General features: G+C 39.2%; 2 protein-coding genes and 1 pseudogene across 5 annotated transcripts in view; 2 read left to right on the forward strand and 1 right to left on the reverse strand.

Moving 5' to 3' along the window:
- The window catches only part of LOC6043272 (diacylglycerol lipase-beta), a 66,972-nt gene that overhangs the window by 35,848 nt on the left and 11,841 nt on the right, over nt 1-19,283 (forward strand). The gene's annotated exons all lie outside the window — the stretch shown is intronic.
- Nucleotides 5,201-6,691, reverse strand: LOC6033699 (annotated as a pseudogene).
- Nucleotides 7,003-8,237, forward strand: LOC119766214. 2 transcript variants are annotated; one of them, XR_005276953.1, is made up of 4 exons: nt 7,003-7,425; nt 7,487-7,603; nt 7,661-8,070; nt 8,107-8,233. XR_005276953.1 is itself a non-coding variant. In XM_038250653.1 (3 exons), the coding sequence occupies exons 1-3, from the start codon at nt 7,350-7,352 to the stop codon at nt 8,008-8,010; spliced, it is 543 nt and encodes a 180-aa protein (XP_038106581.1). In that variant the 5' UTR covers nt 7,003-7,349; the 3' UTR covers nt 8,011-8,237. The 2 variants fall into 2 exon arrangements, 1 of the variants encoding a protein (XP_038106581.1); XM_038250653.1 differs by having other exon boundaries at nt 7,661-8,237.

Here is a 19,283-nt window from a genome sequence, read left to right on the forward strand (position 1 = left end):
GTTTTAAATTAATTTGAAACAAAAAAAAATAAAAAATAAAAGACAAAAGCAAAATCCAATAAATTGAATTCTCAACATTTGTTTGCTAATGCTCAAAAAAACAATTAATTGTTGTTCTTGTTCATTCATTTATTTCTGGCAGTTTTACCTTTCTTGGTCATTCCCTGCCCTGTATGTTATAAAATGTGGAAGTTTGATCTAAAGTTTTTTTTTTGAATTACTCAAATCATGTGTGAAATATTTCGTGAACAGCCCTTAGGTCTAGTCATCGATCTATTTTATAACCCATCACGGGCTGAGGCTTGGCAGGCCTGGTCTCACTATAAAATATATAGATAAATAATTTATTTTAAATTTCAATTCGTTTGACAGCTGATATTTTTGATTCAAACCAATTTATATGATATATTTTTTCAGATGATGAAATAAATTTGAACTGATAAAAAACGGGACAGAAAAAATATAAAAATGAAATTACAACCTGTTTTTCAATGCATCAAACATTGACAAATATTTGCAACGTCTTTCCATAAAACAAACAAAAAAAATCTAATATCACACATATTTGTGATGGAAAAAATTAAGAATAGAATCTGCCCATGTTCACATAAATGTCCCATATGCAAAAACAGCAAGCAGAGAAAAACGCATTTGAAGTTTGTCCCATACATAAGGCTACGTGTTAAGTTTTCGCGAAAAAACTGGTTTCCTCCTGATTTCTAGAACAAAGTACTGGATGTTATAGGCTCTTTTGAAAGAGCACACATTTTTGAACCAAACTGCATCAATAACTCGAAATCGATGAAAATGCATATGGGACATTTATGCGATCAGGGGCAGAGAACACCTGAACACCTATGTTGTTGATTTTTTTTTAATCTTGCGAAAGGTGAATAATGTAAGTTTTGTTTGTTTGTCATAAGAAGTTGATTTAATGCGGACAAATTTATGATGCAACATTATGTTTTTGCATCGCAGCACAAAGTGAATGGAACATCTTTCCCTTCTAAACGCTAGATTGTGCCCGAGTCAGCTCGAATCATTCAGTGACATCAGTTGTTGAACCATGCGTCCTACTAAACACATTATCCAGCAGTGACATCTGTTTCCATCAACCATAAGAATTGTTTAGCTTCGCGTTCCACGGTCCATTCTCGTGACCAGTAAATGCATCGAATCAATCTTTACAGCTGAATAAATTGAAAAAGATGCGCTTCTCATTCTCTCCCCGATGAGTCCAACCAATTGGTGTGGCGAACGTTGGTGTATCTGCGTTTGCACCCAATCGCAAGCTTATGCTGGCTGGAATCATCTGCTTGTCCAACCGGTTTGGCTGGCCGCCCAAGCTCCAGCCCAGCAGCCAGAAACCCGTTACGGAACGTTTCGACATTCACAGCAGAGGCAAAGAATTTTCTCACAGGGGCGGCTTCTTCGTGGACAATCTTCCAACCTTGCGGATTCGATATGTTTCGCCACATAAACCTCAGAATCAATAATGAACGCGGATCGTCACGAGTTGACTCTTCAGCTCAGTATGCTCAAATAGCTGGTGCTTTGTTGATGCAATTGCAAGAACGTCGATTGATTCAATTGGCATCGCGGTTAACCTTTTGCGGAAACCCACATAAGTGCAGACGCAAAAAATGTCTTGATCCGGAGTGGGGCTGATGAATGTGAGAAGGCAGAGTCGTCGCTTCGTCACCGTTAATTGATTGTGAGTTGATCAATGTATAGCACCGTCAGTCTTCGAATGCCGCACTCGTCCTTGCAAGTACCAAGCAGTCGTGCTTCAAGCTCTTTGCAGAGATTCTTACGAGTTCTAACTGGTGCACGTCGTGTTTGTGTCACTGGTACAAACCGAGCTGTAGGACAAGTTGTGAAACGTAACATAGACTCGGAACGGTTGGCGTGGAATTCAGCCTGAATACCCTGACCTCAGCTACTGCGGCTGATTCGCGACAGCATTTAACAGTCAGTACACATATATGCAAAGCAAACGGATGGAATTACCATTTTCCTGTATATGTTCAAGCACCCAAACAAAGTGCTTTTAAACTGCCAAAAAAAGGCGACGACAATTTGCCAGCGAAGGTGTGGCGAATTTTTGGATTTACTGCGGTGATGCTGTCTGAGGTGCAAAAAAATAACAAATAAGGAAGGTCAGAATATTGGTGGCAGAGATTGAGTATAACGATAGAAGTTAAAAAACGCCACAGACTGAATGACAGAATGAATCACTCGACTTGCTCTGGAAGGTCAAGTTGGAATGCTAATTAAAAGCTATAGGCATGAGACGGCGTAGGAAGAAAACAAATCCGTGAAAAGGTGATTCCTGGGGGATAATAACTTGATCGTGAGTAATCAGCAGGTTTGGTCCAATAGCATGAGTTTCATCCAACGAAGGTGGCAATTTCCATTGATTTTGACCCGGCTTGATTGCACACGCGGAGTGCGGATATTGAATAACACATGAATTACTGTCATAAAGGGATCGCAGCCTTGAATTGTGGGTCAGTTCAATCTTGGAAATCCATCCCGGTTTTAATGGCAGGTATGAGGAAATTAATTAAACATTTTGCTCAATTTCTTGGAAGAGATTGTTGTTTGTACGCTGCTTAGTATGTCAAGTGCTTTGAAAGGAATATTGAACGTTGCTTGAAATATGAACAGAGTTTACTTTCATTTCTTCATAATATACAATAAATGTGTCTTCTAACAATTGGTCGATACCAATAGATAACATTATTTTCGATGATATTAGTGTATTGGCTCTGTTCTACACAGAAAAAAAAAATCCGGTAAATTTACATCATTTATGATGTACCAAAAGTGCACGTCATTAATGATGCTAATTTACATCAACTTCATTTGAAATTTACGTGTCATCCGATTTAATTCTGTAGAGCAAAAAGCGTTTCGAAAACATGTAAATTTCCGATGAAATCTACGTAAATTTACCAAGGTTCGAAATTTTTTTACTCCGTTGAATTTTAAATCCGATGTAAATTTCAAATACTTTTATGGCCAAAATGTAGTATGAAAGATCACTCTTTTGTTATCATTTCTAATCAATACAAGCACATGATTCCATTGACATAATGCTTATTATTGACCAGATAATACAAAAAAGAATCATTTCAAACTGTAGGCAACCAAAAGCTTGAAAAAATAGCATGGGATTTTAAATTCAACGGAGTAAAACAAAATTTCATAAAATGCATGATAAGAATTTAGATTGTGATTTTAACTCTGCGGATTTACTCAGAAATAAAAAAAATGGCAATACTTACAGTTAGGCAATTTAAACCTCTGAAGATCTCCCTAGCCGAATACTCATCTCGATCTGCTCTATCTTCAGGCTCAAACTGTAGAACTGGTGATAAAGGCGAACACGGACGGCTCGACCGAAACCACCTGCTGCAGGTTAACGTCGCGCAGCAAAATACCTTCAAGTTGTTGCGTCCTGTTGCGTCAATCCAGCGATCGGCCAAATTCAAACCCCTTTAGGCTTTTCTGGATGGGCTGAAGGGATCAACGACGTGGGCGAGCTGTATAAAAAAGTATAAATTTTTACTCCACAATTGTAGCGAATCTATTACCTACGACTTACCAGCTAAGTGTAACTCTTCTGGCCTGCTTCCACCACACAGTGGTCCAGATCGCAAAATTAAGTGGAAAATGGATTTTCCGAAAAATGGTGACGTTTTGGAGCTTTGGTGTCTTCAGAAGAGTTGTTGCAAATGGAAAAAGGCAACTTTTGGTTTGGTTCAAAATTAGGGTGGTTCACGATTAGGGTGATTTTGAAAATCTAACTTTTCAGGAATATTTTTGGGAATTTTTTTGTCTTCTAGAAAGTTGATGGGCTTGTCAATCCAAGCAACTTTGTCGAAGACACCAAAATTTTATCTCGTAATCTACGCCTTCTATGACCAAATTTATAAAAAGCATCTGAGCAAACCTTCAAAATCAGTTTTTGAACGTGGCAATTCAGGGTTAACTTTTAGAGAAAAGTGATATTCGGAGCACTTTTAGAGCTCTACAAAACAAACATTTTCATTTTTGACATGTCAATTTGGACTTAAGGGTCAAAAGTTACAGCCATTTTGGTAAAAAGATGCAAATTTAAAACTTAAATATCTCAAAATGGCGCAAGCCAAATTTTGAGCACTAGGTTGCATTTGAAAGAAGAGATCTAGCATTACAAACGTGTTTTTCTTTAAACTTGAGATATCTTCATTTGAAAAGTCTAATTTTCAAGGAAAACCATATGGGACCCTAACGAAATTCGAAAATTGTCCAAATATATGTTTTCCATGTAATTTTGCCCGCTGAATCTGAATCTGCCCTCAGAATTGAGCCAAAATGTCAACAAATCGATTTTTGGTCATATTTTGGGTTTAAATGATAATTTTACATGGAAACCCAAAATATGACCAAAATCGATTTGTTGACATTTTGGCTCAATTCTGAGGGCAGATTCAGATTCAGCGGGCAAAATTACATGGAAAAACATATATTTGGACAATTTTCGAATTTCGTTAGGTGGTCCCATATGGTTTTCCCTTGAAAATTAGACTTTTTCAAATGAAGATATCTCAAGTTTAAAGAAAAACACCCCTGAGATTTTTTCAGCGTTTGTAATGCTAGATCTCTTCTTTCAAATGCAACCTAGTGCTCAAAATTTGGCTTGCGCCATTTTGAGATATTTAAGTTTTAAATTTGCATCTTTTTTACCTTAAAATGGCTGTAACTTTTGACCCTTAAGTCCAAATTGACATGTCAAAAAATGAAAATGTTTGTTTTGTAGAGCTCTAAAAGTGCTCCGAATATCACTTTTCTCTAAAAGTTAACCCTGAATTGCCACGTTCAAAACTGATTTTTGAAGGTTTGCTCAGATGCTTTTATAAATTTGGTCATAGAAGGCGTAGATTACGAGATAAAATTTTGGTGTCTTCGACAAAGTTGCTTGGATTGGCAAGCCCATCAACTTTCTAGAAGACAAAAAAATTCCCAAAAATATTCCTGAAAAGTTAGATTTTCAAAATCACCCTAATCGTGAACCACCCTAATTTTGAACCAAACCAAAAGTTGCCTTTTTCCATTTGCAACAACTCTTCTGAAGACACCAAAGCTCCAAAACGTCACCATTTTTCGGAAAATCCATTTTCCACTTAATTTTGCGATCTGGACCACTGTGCACCAGTGATTTCCGGATGATGTTTCGCTGTGACGACGGCGTCTAGTGTCCTCGCTTCTACGAGTAATCGGCCACGCCGTTCTTATTCTTCTCCTGGCAACGACTGGTGCCCCTGGATTGAGTTAGCGCACACTTTTTAGCGAGCCGATACGGACACCTACCAGACATTGATGATGTTGTTGATGTAGCCGGCGTCAAGGTCCGTCGGTGGACAAGGCCAGCGACAGGCACTGCGGCGGGTTGGCCTTCGACGGCTTCAGCTCCTCGAGCATGGTCTTGCAAGCAAGAATCCAGATCTTGATCGACGAGACGTAGGCGACGCACAGACTGTATTGGTCCGGCGAGAATCAGATCGCGTTGATGCTCCAGCGTGTGCAGATGCTTGCCCTCGTTCAGACCCCAAAGGAACGCCTTGCAATCCTTACCGCCGGACGTGTGCAGGAAACCGTCGGGCGACACGGACACCGAGTTGAGGTAGCCACAGCCCAGATGGTCAATCTTCAGCATTCAATTGGCCAGATTCCATACCTACGGTGCGATCCCAAAAGGCGGTCACGATGATCGGGTTGGAGTGGTCCGGCGAGAAGCGCACACAGAACAACCAGTCCAAGTGACCGTCCTCCTGGTGCTACTTGCACTCGGCGAGCGTGTTCCACAGCTTGATGGTCTTGTCGCGCGAGCCGGATACGATCTGACGGTTGTCCACGGAAAACGCAAACGACAGGACGTTCTTGGTATGATCTTCGAAGCGGCGGATCGACTTGCCGGCGGCCAAGTCCCACAGACGGAGGGTCTTGTCTCAGGAGAAGGACAGGGCGTAGTTACCGTCCGAGGACAACACGACGCCGCTGCTGAAGTGCGAGTGGCCGTACAGGCGCTTCTGCGGGATGCCGTAGCTGGCGTCGTCCTAGGTCAGCTTCCACACGATCAGGGTCACGTCGCGCGACGAGGACAGGATCATGTCCGGGTACTTTGGGTTGGTCGCGATCAAGGTGACCCAGCCGGAGAGCTGGCAGCGGAGCAGCAGCGTCTCTATCATTGTTTATTAGAGCACTTCACATTTTTTCCAAAGGATGCGTGCCCGCACTGTCCTACGATTCGCGGAGAAAAGCACTTTCGTTCTCCACGGCAAGGTTCGTGAAATGCTAGCTGAAAAAAAGCGAATAATAATTATTGTGAATTATCACAAAAATAAAACCAAACAAACTTGCATATAAAAAAAATTAGTCACAGCAGGCGGAAATGATGGCGCAACAACAAAAACAATTTTTTTCTGGGTCATGGTGGTGACAGTTCGCGCAGAAAAATGTCAATTAACCGCGACTGAAAATGCTTTTTACGATTGCAAAATTGGATTGTGTAAATAAAATCTGTATGATTAGACGAAAAATCTGCATTGAGTTTTCAGTACCATTTTAAGAGCTATAGTCCACAAACAAGGCAAAACTATTTGTTAAGGACGTCGTTATGACCATCATCAGGGGTGACATTAGGTCTGGGTGAGATTGGGTCATACAAAAATGAGGAAATTTGTATGACCCAATCTCACCCTCGACCCAATGTCATCCCTGATAACGGGTCGGGTCCCGGGACGCCTGATTTTTTTAGGGATTGTGTAATGTTTAGTCTAAGTCTGCATAATTTTGTGAAAAGTCTGCAAGTAAATCGGTGCAATCACCCCTCGGTCGCTTGAAAAATGTTTGTATCGCGCAAATTTGCCCCGAGCTGATGTCAACTTGGTCGCACCGGGAAACGTCATCACCTGTCATCACCACAGACGAGGCAAGCCTGCGAGAGCGAGAGAAAAAGAGAGCGCGACGGAGAAATTTCGCGTCCACGACGGCTACAGCAAACCACAAGCGAGCAGGAGAGGGTAGTCTGATTTGGCCCGGCGTGAAGGGTGCACTTCGTCGTGCCGACGTGCACAAGGTGGCCGTTAAAAACGTGTCGATCGTTTGATCAGTGATTCGCGTCACCGACGGAAAAGCGAAAGTGGCGGGTGCATGGTCGGCAAGGTTCCTCGTCACGACGACGGCCGAACCCTTTCGCCAGCTGGACGTCCGAGCAAAATCCGGGCAAGTGATAGTTCTGGTTAGAGAGGCCGGAACGTGACGGATCGGACGCGGGATTTGCCGCGGAACACCCCGCCCCCATGGGCCGGGACACGCGAAACACCCCGAACGGGAAGCGACGACGAATTTGGCCAGAAGGGAGCCAGGAATCAGCGGGTAAGACTAAACAACAAGATGGCGTCGTGCGAAAAAACTAAAACTTATCCTCAAAGCACAGAAACGATCAAATCGCACGATCGGAGAAGGCGACGAAATAAGGGACCACACCGCGCAGCAGGACAAGCCCGAGCAGAACACATCCACAAATCAGCCATCAAAAGACCCTCCCTTGAAGGTAAGAAGAAGAAAAAGGCTTGGAGTGTGGCAAGTGATTAAACCGGTTGAATTTCAGGGACTTATTGTGAAAATTTCGAATCCGCTCTTGGCTCATCGAAGCTCGTCCTCCGCAAGGTTCTGGAGCTGGATTCTGCACGTCAAGGCTGGTGGGGATCGGCCATTCAGAACATCGGCGCGAGAGTCATCACAAGCGCTCGGAGTTGTATCGCGTGGCATTCAGGGAACGATTCGGACTGGAACCTCAATCCGGCCCAACCTGCCAGAGCCATCAAAGGCTGCCGGCTGCCGCGTGGCACGTACGGAGATCGTGGGAACCTGGTCGCCGGCGGAGAAAGAATAAGAGGACGTGGAAGCAGCCGCAGAGCGGCGCACGTGGAGGATGCTGTAGCGGGCGAGCGTGAGTAGCGAAGGAGCGAGGGGTGAGAGGAAGAAAAGCTCAAAGAACAGCGCTTAGAAAAGCGCAAGGAAGAGCGCTAAGAAGAGCGGAAAGAAGAGCGCAGAGAAGAGCGCAACAAGAAGAAGAGGAGTTGTGGGTAGAAATTTTGGGATTTAATAGATGTTCTTGCTCAAGATAACGCCATTTTACTTCGCCAGAGAGATCAGAGTTGGACCGAAAGATTTCTTTATTACAATTGTTTGGATATATAAAACTAGCATCTGAAATCGGGACACAAAATTTAAAACGACAATAATTTAAATCTTCAAAAAAATCAACATTTCGCGATTCAAATTTATTGAAAATGAAATGATTTACATTTCAAGCAAAACTATGTAAAGGGACCAAAGCCGAAGTGTAAACAAATAGTCTGTTCTGCTTACGTCAGTGGATGTTTACACTAGGAACGAGCGGGACAGACTCTTTGTTTACACTTCGGCTTTGGTTCATTTAGCCGAAGGGGGGCCGAAGGGCGTCTAATTCTCTCTGTCAAAGAGAAAAGTGCTAAAATTATACGTTGTCGTGGATCTCGTAATAGTAACAATTTAGTGAGAGAAATATTTTTAGACAATTTTAGATTATTCCACTGTTTTTTTGGAATTTGATTGTTATTGTAAAAAAATATTACCTTACAGCTTGACTTCCAGTCAACAATTACGAAAATTCGTAATGGATTCAGATGTGTAGAGCCGGAACAATCCTTACCATCGCGAGATGTTTTTAAAACTATTCCCAGTGCGGATGTTCACCAAGAAGCCCTCGGAGTGCATTGGTTCAGCTCGTCGGAGGGAATCAGTCTCAATCTTCCAGCTGATGCTCGACGAGTTCTGGTTGATAGGCTTCAGGGGACACAACGATATAGATTTTTCATTTCCGGCCTGCAACCTGAGTAAGGTAACTTTCACCAGGCCCTGGCACAGTGGTTTAATTGTGTCTTCCTTTTGTGTCAAGCTGCTCCAGCAGATCAATGCTGTAAAATAGTTGATGTGGTTGTGTTGTTTACTCACCAAGAAATCCCGGCAAGTTGTAATATTGTGAGTTGAGATTTTTGAATTTGCTGGATGGTCCGCTACCGGCTAAAATCTTGCTTCATTTGTATAAAAAGTTCCAGAAGGCAGAAACTGATCAAAATTATGTCGACAACGGGTTTCTGGAATCAACTTAATCGTCTTTTACAAGTAGTAACCAAATGTTTCGACTTCCCCCAGCAAACGTCAAATCAGTACAAACTTGCTACGGATATCTTCCGAAATAGATCCGGCACCAAAACAATCAAAACAAATCACTAAGAACATCAGCCAATAAGGAGGCAACCAAACAACATTAAATTTTCACTGATTACCAAAACAAACAACATGATTTGTTTTGACTCAATCGCAGCTTGACATTAAATCGTTAAAGCGTCAAATTTATAAACATAAACACTTCCGCTTCGCTGTACACCAAACATAATGTTGAATCGATTTGATTTTGTGTTTCGCTTTTGCTGTCACTCGCAAAACATACCCGCAATTTTAAATTTTCATTCTTTCAGTATTTACATTTTGAAAAAAAATTACATCGAACTTTCGTTTACATGTTTTTCATACTTTCAAATTTAGGATTTGCCCAAATAAAAGTTTCGTTTACATGAGATTCAAGTGTTACATTGAATCTCAATTTACATGGAGGTTGTTTATGTGCTATTCAACTCTTTACATGAGTTTTCAAATTTACATTCAGCATGTTTACATCTGAAACATGGTTTCAGTGTTGGGTAAATTTACATTTTTTTTTCTGTGTACAGAACAACACCCACTTCGTGCAGAATGCCACTCAAAACATCGTTTTCGTGCCATCGAAAAAACATCGTCAAACAAGCTCATAATCAAAACCACAACACGACCAGCACCCGGCGCCATCCACCTGCGCCACCGTGACACACACACACCTGACCATCATCTAAGTGCATTAATGTTGGGTGTGTGTTTGTGTTTTATTTTCTTCTTCTGACGTCGCTACCTCTGGGTTGTGCAACTCTAACGCCACCACCCCCCGGGAGTTACGACCAAATGCATAACGCCTCGATTTTTGCCCACTGTGCTGCTGCTGCCGGAGCTTTCGATGACGAACACACACGATGATTAGATGATAATTTACGAGCAGAACGTTTGGCCTGGCCCACGGGTGTGATGTAAATTGTTTTAGTGAGTCTAAATGGTGTGCGGTAGTAGCCGTGAAATCAATGCCAAAATAAACGTTAGAATTGCAGTGATAAATCTATTTTTACGACAATTGTGAAGAAATTTGCAGTTTCGAAGGTGACTTTTTATAACTTATTTTGCAGGATTGTATCAGTAGAACTGCTTTATTGCCACAAAAAAAACTGACCTTGGTTTTTTTTGTGATTTTGATTAAATGGCTTTTTTATGATTGTTGTTTGGTTGAAGTACAAGCCAACCTTATTTTATAGTTTGAATTCCAATCAAGTTCTCATGCAGTATCAAATTTGTATGCGTTTAAGATTTGTTGGTTGGTTAAACCACCTGAACTATCACTATTTTTTTAATCATTGTGAAATTATTACTTTAGTAAGTAAAACAGTCTTGTTTAAAAAAGTAAAAAATGTGTTGTATAATTTTTAAAGAGGTTTAAAATAGTTTTGTAATGTTCAGAAATCTCTGTTTATTACCATTTTACAAATAGATTTTTTTGCAAATAAAAAAAAATCACGTGAATTTTCATTTGTATACCATATCTTCATCATCATATTTTGTTCACCAAGGATATTGATGTACCAAAAAAAGTTGCCTATGTTGCGGGTTAAAGGGATTTTGAACATTTAAAAATTGATAATAAATTTAGGACTATTGATAGATAACATGTTTTATTTTTTTTTGGTTATAATCACTTGAAAAAAGATTTAAAACTATTATGGTTTTATTTGATTTTAAGAACATCACCATTACAAACCTTGCTATAAATCGCTTCATTTCTATTGTTCTCTAGATTATTCTATTGCAAACTAAAGCTGTTTGGTCATCATCCAACGATTCTATAATTTTCACCACCCACGCTCACATTATGCAACGAATTTTCATCATTTTCCCGCTCCGATAACAGGTCATGGGATGAAATCGGTGGTCTTCCACCCACAAACTCCCTCGGCAGCGTTCGTGGGCGGAAGTGGTTCCAACTGGTCTGGCCATAGATTTCATAAGGTGAATCTAATTACAATCGCTTCGCATGCGAAATGATGCATTTTATAGGGCCGAGAGAGTGCCGCAACAATTAAGTGCGTGGGGGTGCGCATTTCCACATCGAAAACCGTACAACTTAATTGAATTTGACCCGTCGAGGTGGGGGCTTCCCAGATTGAAAGCGAAATCAAAAGGCCATTTCACTTAGTTTTGATAGCGAATGGGAATGGAGTTGCATGGTCCGGTGCAATCTCGCCGGCAATTGAGGGTCTTTGTAGAAAACAAGCTTAGTCTGGGGTCACTGAAATTCAAGCTCTGAACTGCTCAACGACGTGTTCAAAAGTTCAAAGTCGAACCCCCTTCGGGCATCTCGCAAAACTCATTGACTGCTCGCGCCGCAGATGAGATATGTAATTGTGCGAATGTCGAGGTGATTTGGTTGAAGTTCAGACTTAACACCCCAGCAGCAAATGAGCGAGGTGTCGTCGTTAAGCCACACTGCAAACACTCGCGCAGGTGAATAATTCATTCCGATTTAATAAGTGGTGCCCCACGGGAGAGTGGAACACAATAGAAGATTGTAATTCTATTTCGCACGGTTGGCAAGCTGCACTCCGAGGGTGCTTGCACTTGACACTGAACCAATTGACAACCGCAAGATGAATTGCACGGCGATGCACGAACTGTCAAATAAATCATGCTGATTGCCTCGACTCGAGTGCCCCGATGGAATCTGTCATTCATTACCTCAGGAGGACCTCACTCACTCGAATGCATAATCTTAAAAGATTTAATCGCAAAACAATCACAGCTTCCTCACTCACCCGTAAATACCATTCAACTTAATTACAGTCCGAAAAGCAATTCCGTCAACGCCAACAACCACAAGTTCTCGGAAGGCGCGCAAAGTTGTCGTGAATCGCGCCAATTCCATTTAAAATTTTCCATTCATCATTTGCGTGGAAAGCAACCATTCCGATTGGATTCCGAGTGTCCTGAGCTCAAATAGATTAGTTGATAAATGAGACAAACTAACAACCAGCAAGCCCAGCATCTCCCGGAAATTGTTTGAGCGGAAAACAGTTTTTCCCCTCCCCCTACATCGTGTTCGGGAAAGCGTGGTTTGGATTATCCACCATTCGTGGAGTTCTATTTCTGGCGTCCGGTTTGCAACTCAACTCTTCAAATGTCTGGTCGACGCGGATGGGACTTTTTTCTCTCCACTCTGGCTGGAAGCGTTGTCATAGTTTCACACCTCCATCAAATCTGCATTATGAACGATAAATTTTGCTTGAATTTACATGTGATTTGCGCTAAGTGGTTGCAAGAGAAATAATTAGCTCATTTTAGCATTCTAAACTAATCAGGGACTTTTGACAAAATTAACTGATAAAAAATGTGTTGTGACTACATTTTTGCATTTCAGACATTTCTGCAACTAGACTTCCATATCTAACGGGCCGAATTGGGAATGTAGTCTTATTAGGGACAGCAGTTTTAAGAGCACTTAGATGCTTCAAATTTGGAAATGGTTTTTTTTCAAAATTTTCAGATTAACCTCAATTTTTGAAGAGGCACAAAACACTTATTTTTAACCATATGATATTTTAGGGATGCATTGAAATTTTTGCAAATATTTTTTTTAAAGATCACAAAATTTCACATTAAAAATCGGACGTATATATTTGATGAGTGAAATGTAATTTTACTCGATTTTTTTGGACTTATTGATAGAGAAATTTGTAATCTAAAAATACTCATCAGATTTTTTGATAAAGTGCACCGTTTTCAAGATATAGCCACTTTTAGTTTAAATTGAACTGAAAAATTCCAGTTTTTTAATTTTTTTAAAATAGTGTTCATGATTGTCCATTTCAATAAGTTTTCCCAAATGATCCGAAAATTTCACAAAAAAAATTAACATTGAAAATAAAACCGTTAGTTTTGATATATTGGTACTAGAACATAAAAGGCTGTTTGGATGAGACTTAGAAACGTTAATTTTCTTATTTCTTCTTTTTTTTTTACTGAAGTCAAACAATGTTTTCGAGTAAATTTTCGATCTCTCAAAAAAATATATATATTTAAAAAAATATAACTTGCCATCACAATTTTTGTCCACACTTTTCTATGGCTCAAAAGTTGCGTATTTTTAAGCTTCTAAACAAAAGGGGTCAAGATATAAAATAGATAAGGTAATTTTTTTCGACTTTGGATTTTATTTCAAACATTACCGAATCCTAATTTTTAAAAGTTTTCATAGAATTAGAGTTAACAGTTAATTTTGAAAGAGAATAGTTGTGCACACTTTCAAAATTAACAGTTCGTTGAAAAAAAATAAACTTAAAATTCTGGTAGTTTTTATATCGCATTTTAAAAAGTAGATTTTATCGATGTTTTTTGTGATTGACGTCATCGTTACTTTTTCAAATATTTATTTAATTTTTTACAATATTGCATTGCCCTTGGATTTTTTCAAAGAACAGTGCACTGTTGTAATCAATTTGTTTAGTTTTAATGAATTGAAATATATGTTGAAGTTGAATTGTACAATTTAGTTCAATTAAGCATAGCATATTTATGAATAAAAATTGGGTTTTCATTGAATAAAACTGTGAACATTAAATTCAAACAGGAACAATTCATTTCATTGTTCAGTTTATTGGACAAAATGAAAATTTATGTTTATTTATTTGTTTTAAATAGGTAATAAAAAAAGGTTTTTTTGGTTTACCAATTTGTTAAGTTTTCATCAATACTTACAACTTTACCGCAGACATTAAACCATATCGCTGAACTGAACCGCTCAGAAAATTCTTCAAAAAAAAAAAAAACAGATTATAAACTTTTGGTATGGACATCTACAAAGTTACTCCAAACTTTTATCCAAGTAAATAAAAGACAAAAAAATCTAGAAATTTTACCATTCTCAAGAGAACTTCACATAGCAACCCGCATAAAAAAGTACCATATAAAAACTTTTTTTCATATGGTAATTGAACTTTAAACTATATTGTTACTACCATTTCCAAAAATGTTTGACTACTATTTTAAAAATGGTAATTATATGGTTGGCATGAATTTTTACTATCTCACAAATGGTTTAACCATCTGGCATAAGGGTGGTTAGCAATGGTAACCTTAAAAAACTCAGTACTATTTTCGTCAAAAAACTGTTTGTTGTATGGTAAATAAACCCGCATAAACGAGAACTTTAAAAAAACTTTTTGTTAAATGGTTTTCTCACCATTTCAGAGATCGTAACCACTATTTGAAAAATGGTAGGAAAACCTTAAAAATACCATATCGGAAATGGTACCCTACCATTTTTCATAAAGTTCGACCATCTGAATTGAGGGTGGTTAGCAACGGTAACTTTAAAAATCTCCGAACAACGTTTCGTAAGATTACCATTTGTGTAATGGTAAAAATAAAGTAAATTTTCGCGTGGAAGCGACCTTTTTCCTCCGGTTTTTACTGTTTCAGAAATGGTTTTTAAATGGTATTTTAAGGTTTTTCTTACAATTTTTAACCTTGCTGCTACTGTTTTACAAATGATTCGTAAATGGTTTTTTAGGGTTTTTTTTTGCTATTTTTACCGACCGGTACTATTTTAGAAATAGTTTTCACATGGTTATTTAAGGTTAATTCCATAACTTTCTCCCAGTTCCACTATTTGAGAAAAGGTTTTCAAATGGTTTTTAATAGTTTTTCTAGCATTTTTTGCCTACCTAATTTTTACAGAATTGTTCACTTTTTGACGGATGGTTCACAACAATAATATTAGAACTTTTTCGGCTTTAATTATAGTTGATTGCCGATTCTGTTCGGTTGATCATACTGCCCAAGTCGTCCAAGCCTGAAAAAATAAGAAAAAAATCACAAAGTATCGAGTAAAATGTAACATTCAAATATGTGTACTTATCTGATGATTCAAATGATTTCCTTGATTAATAATGCCAATCGTGCGTTCGCTTCGATTTTGTTTTGTCGGCCGGCTGCCACCAAGATTGTCGATCGAATCCTCCAGCACCAGCTGTTCCGTTGGTTCAAGTTTTCCCCGGCGCTGAAATGATCAATAAGAAAAATGTAAACAAAGTATCTGGTAAATCAAATGATTTGTTTGAAAATTATACCTGCGCACAAAACGTAGACAACAACCAGCCGCACAAACGTTTCATTTCAGACTGTTTCTGCCTGCGCCTGTCTGCAACGAGTGCAGGTAACGAGCATAGCGAGAGAAGAGAAACGAGAGAGCGCGCAAAGCAGAGTAATAATACTCTGCCTGGCGCGCTCTTTCGTTTCTCTTCTCTCGCTACGCTCGTTGCAAATATGCCGTAAATCCAAAATTATCAACTGTTGAAAAATGATTCGCGCAAACAATTGAAATAAAGTAACAATTATCAAAACATGATATGCTTAAAATTGAATCGTCAACGAAACTTAAAGGAATTGTAGCGCATCAAAAGGAACCGTCATTTTCGAGTCTTTTTGTTGTTGAGCTCCTCCATTTGTTTTCTCTTTTTGTTGGTACAGTCATCCCACATATTCGGAACGGTTTACAGATCGGCCAATGTTCAAAAAATCATAGAAAAACGATAGTTGAAAATTATGATTTGCTTTTACCTTCATGTGAAAGCTTTTCTTGTGATCTTTTGATTTATGTATCGACCGATTGTAAATTTTTACGTTTTTTTTATCATTTTTTTCAAGAAAAACATTGACCCTTGAAATCCACAAATTCGGAACACTCTTTTCTTACGGATGTAAACAAACTTTTTATCACGCCAGGAGTACATATTAGAGAGCCTGGAGCTTATATAAGCTCCAGGCTCTCTAGTACATATTTTTAACAAAATAATGACTTCGCACACTGAATGAAAATAACGTAAAATTACCAAAACCACAAAATTTTTTTGGCTCCGCTGAATCTAGAATCCGATACAATTTTCAAATGCTTTTGTTTGCCGTTTTCTACAATGATATGCTTTTAGCTTTCTTTTTAATCAAATTTGAATATTCAACATAAACATGGTTGAAAACTCAATATTGAAAGCAACAGAAATAAAAAGAAAATCATTATAAATCGGCTAAAATTCGGATTAAAATAACATCGAAATTAAGATTCAACGGAGCCCCAATTTAACAATATAACACTCTTCATTTTGAAGGTAGGCAAAAAATTAGCATTTAAGTAAGAAATTTCGAATAGAAAATATAGGATTAACCAAAGGAAAAAATGTACATCTTATCAAAAAGTATCTAGAAGTTTAAAATAATCAATAAGATTTTTTTTTAAACTTACACGATTGAGAATTAACTAACTGATGTCATCAGCCGACCCGGAATTACGTCGAAAGGTAAAGCAGCTTCTGGTTGTTCCTCAAACACTTCCTTGTCCGTGGCCACGCTAACGGTGCCTTGTAGTAACGGGTATCGCCTTCGTCCGAGTTGCCTGAGATGACTCCTTCGTTGAGCTGTTGTAAGTCTCTTGCTTTTCCTTCTTTTTATCCTTTTCTTGCTTGAACTTCGTTATTTCTTGGCGGGCCGCTTTTTGTGCAATTTCTCCCCTTGTACAAAACTTCGTCGATCAGCAGGTCGTCGTCGTTCTTTATCAGGCGCATCGTGGCTCCCGGTCCGATTTCGTGTGTTGTAGCAATGCTGTCCGCTAGATTACCCCGGCGCAGATTCTGCGAGAGCACAACGTGCGTTTCTTCGTCACAGACACGAGCGTGACGGCGTATTGCAGCAGATCGATCGGTTTCAGTACCGGATTGTACCAGAGCAGGACCCAGAGAGCGAACTCAACTGGGTGTACAGATTGATAGTGGGAACATGTTTTGGAAGGGGGAGGCCTGATGTCTTTCTTCGACGAGCGAGGCCTGTGAAAAATTACCACATCCACAATCTGCTTTTCGACAGTTTGTTAACGTTCTTGGCCAGCGTGTACTGCGTCAACTGAAAAGGAAATATATTTTTTAGAATCTCCACAGACCAAATATTTCACATCTCCAGTAACCTACCCGGTCATCAGTCCCTTCGATATGCGGACAATATTTGGTGACATCGTCTGCGGGGACAGCGTAAACAGTTACAGGTGCGAGGCGTGGAAGAACCCGGACAGATTCACAGTCTTTGACCTTGTTAACGCGCCATCATGTGGCAGAAGTTCCGTTGCAACGTTCGCGGAAGTGACTTACGAAAATGCCCACCTGGTCCACTTCTCCAGACGTGGTGTGGAGACCAACATGGCCGTAATGGTGTTCAATTTGGCAATCAGTGGAACCACCAGCGACCGTTGGACGTTTTCGCTGTTTACACTGTCAACTAGAATCTAGTTCCAACTGATGCTGGCTCCTGCTTGGGCTGCTGCTGTTGTTGATCAAGCATTGGCGTTTCGACAAGACCTGGTTCAGAAAGATGGAAGAGAGAGCGATGAAAAGATTTCGCAACGACTCACTTTCACGGACAAAACAAAACACTGATTTCGACTTACTCCGAGCCGCCAGAGCAGATTTCGTAAACGCGTCCATCTGATCGATACTTTGGACACTTCCGCCAAATCAACTGCGACCCGGGACTGCGACAGAATCTATGAATACATAGTAATGCACTCTGCTAAAACGCTCAACCAAACCACAGTTGCGACAGAATGCAAAAATCGGCGAAATCACAGCAGAAGCGGCACTGTTTTTGTTTTGTTTGCTTCTGCCACAGAAGCAAACAAAACAAAAACAGTACACGATGCTAGGATATTGAGTTATTTTGCTCACATGCTTACCCGGAGTCTCAAAAATTAGAATACAATCGAACTCAGTTTTGCTATGGTAAAGCCGATAGTGAATATTTGAGAAACAAATCTAGAGTTTTTTTGATTAGGTCCTATAAACATATGAAAAACAATAGTTTATTGGTCCTTTTCAAAAAAATAATTCTGGAAATCTAGAGAAACGTCCATTTGAAAAACCACGATAAGAATTCATATTAGGTAACTTTTATTATGCGTATGATTTGTTTGTGGTGGTGCGGTATTAGAATACACGTTTCGGGAAATTAACAAGCTTGAACCCTCGACTAAACACAATTCAATCACTTCTTTTTATCAACGTGTAATCTTTCAGCGTTTTTGAAGTTTGGATAGATTGTTTTGATTGTGTTATTTCGTTCGCACGTTCGCACATAAACGAAAAAAAAGCTGCAGACAAAGCTGGCCATGGCCGAAAAACCAAAAGGTTTTTTGTTTTTATGCACTAGTAGGTAAAGTTCACTGAAATTTTTGTGTCGTTTACAAAATTTTATTTCTTAGGCAACAAACAAAAAGGACAAAAATTGCATCCTTAAAAACATGGACGACTCTGAATAACAGCTTCCGGAACCGTTCCTGCACCGTTTTGATTTCTACTCGGACACTTTTGAGCCTTTATGTGCGGAGTATTGATCCTCATCAACGACCGCGTTAGGCTAAGAACACTTTTCCCCCCAACACGTTCGAGAATCAGATTTTGCGGAAGTGATAGAGGTGCTCAACACCGAAACGAATACCAACGAAATGATGCCTCGAGACGCAGGAACCTTGTCTTTTTGGTGTTTTGATTTGATCAATTCTAAAAATTGTAAACAATGGTACAGATCGTAATTGTAAGATCGTACACTTTTCCGGCAACTTAGTCAGACAAAATCTTGTTCCGGAAGTTGCCCAAATCCGACTCCAGTACCAACCCAACCGCTTATGAAGCTATAGACAAAAAAGTTCAATTCTTTCATTTGAAAACAAAACTTATTCAAATTTGATAAACGCTTTTTCTAATTGTAACTATTTTTCAATTGTTTTCTATATGATACTCGTGAATCAATATGAACCTTTTAAACTTCAAAATTACCTTATGATTTAGGGTAACCATTTGAGTAAACATCCTCAAATAGTATTTTAAAGTCATCAAGAAAATTGTTGACCATTACAAACTATAAAATAACTCTATTACGTATGGTCACCATTTGACAAATAGTCATCAAGGTCCGCCAAATAACATTATTACAAATGGTGACCTTATCTCATAAGGTTT

The sequence above is a fragment of the Culex quinquefasciatus genome, chromosome 2 (genome assembly GCF_015732765.1).
Source record: "Culex quinquefasciatus strain JHB chromosome 2, VPISU_Cqui_1.0_pri_paternal, whole genome shotgun sequence".
Classification (NCBI taxonomy): Eukaryota; Metazoa; Arthropoda; class Insecta; order Diptera; family Culicidae; genus Culex; species Culex quinquefasciatus.

Bases quoted from the DNA above. Each gene is read 5' to 3' on its own strand.
- LOC119766214 (XM_038250653.1), top strand. From the start codon at position 7,350: ATGGGCCGGGACACGCGAAACACCCCGAACGGGAAGCGACGACGAATT. The intron at 7,426-7,486 runs GTAAGACTAAAC...CTCAAAGCACAG, and splicing joins AGGGAGCCAGGAATCAGCGG to AAACGATCAAATCGCACGAT. The intron at 7,604-7,660 runs GTAAGAAGAAGA...GTTGAATTTCAG, and splicing joins CAAAAGACCCTCCCTTGAAG to GGACTTATTGTGAAAATTTC.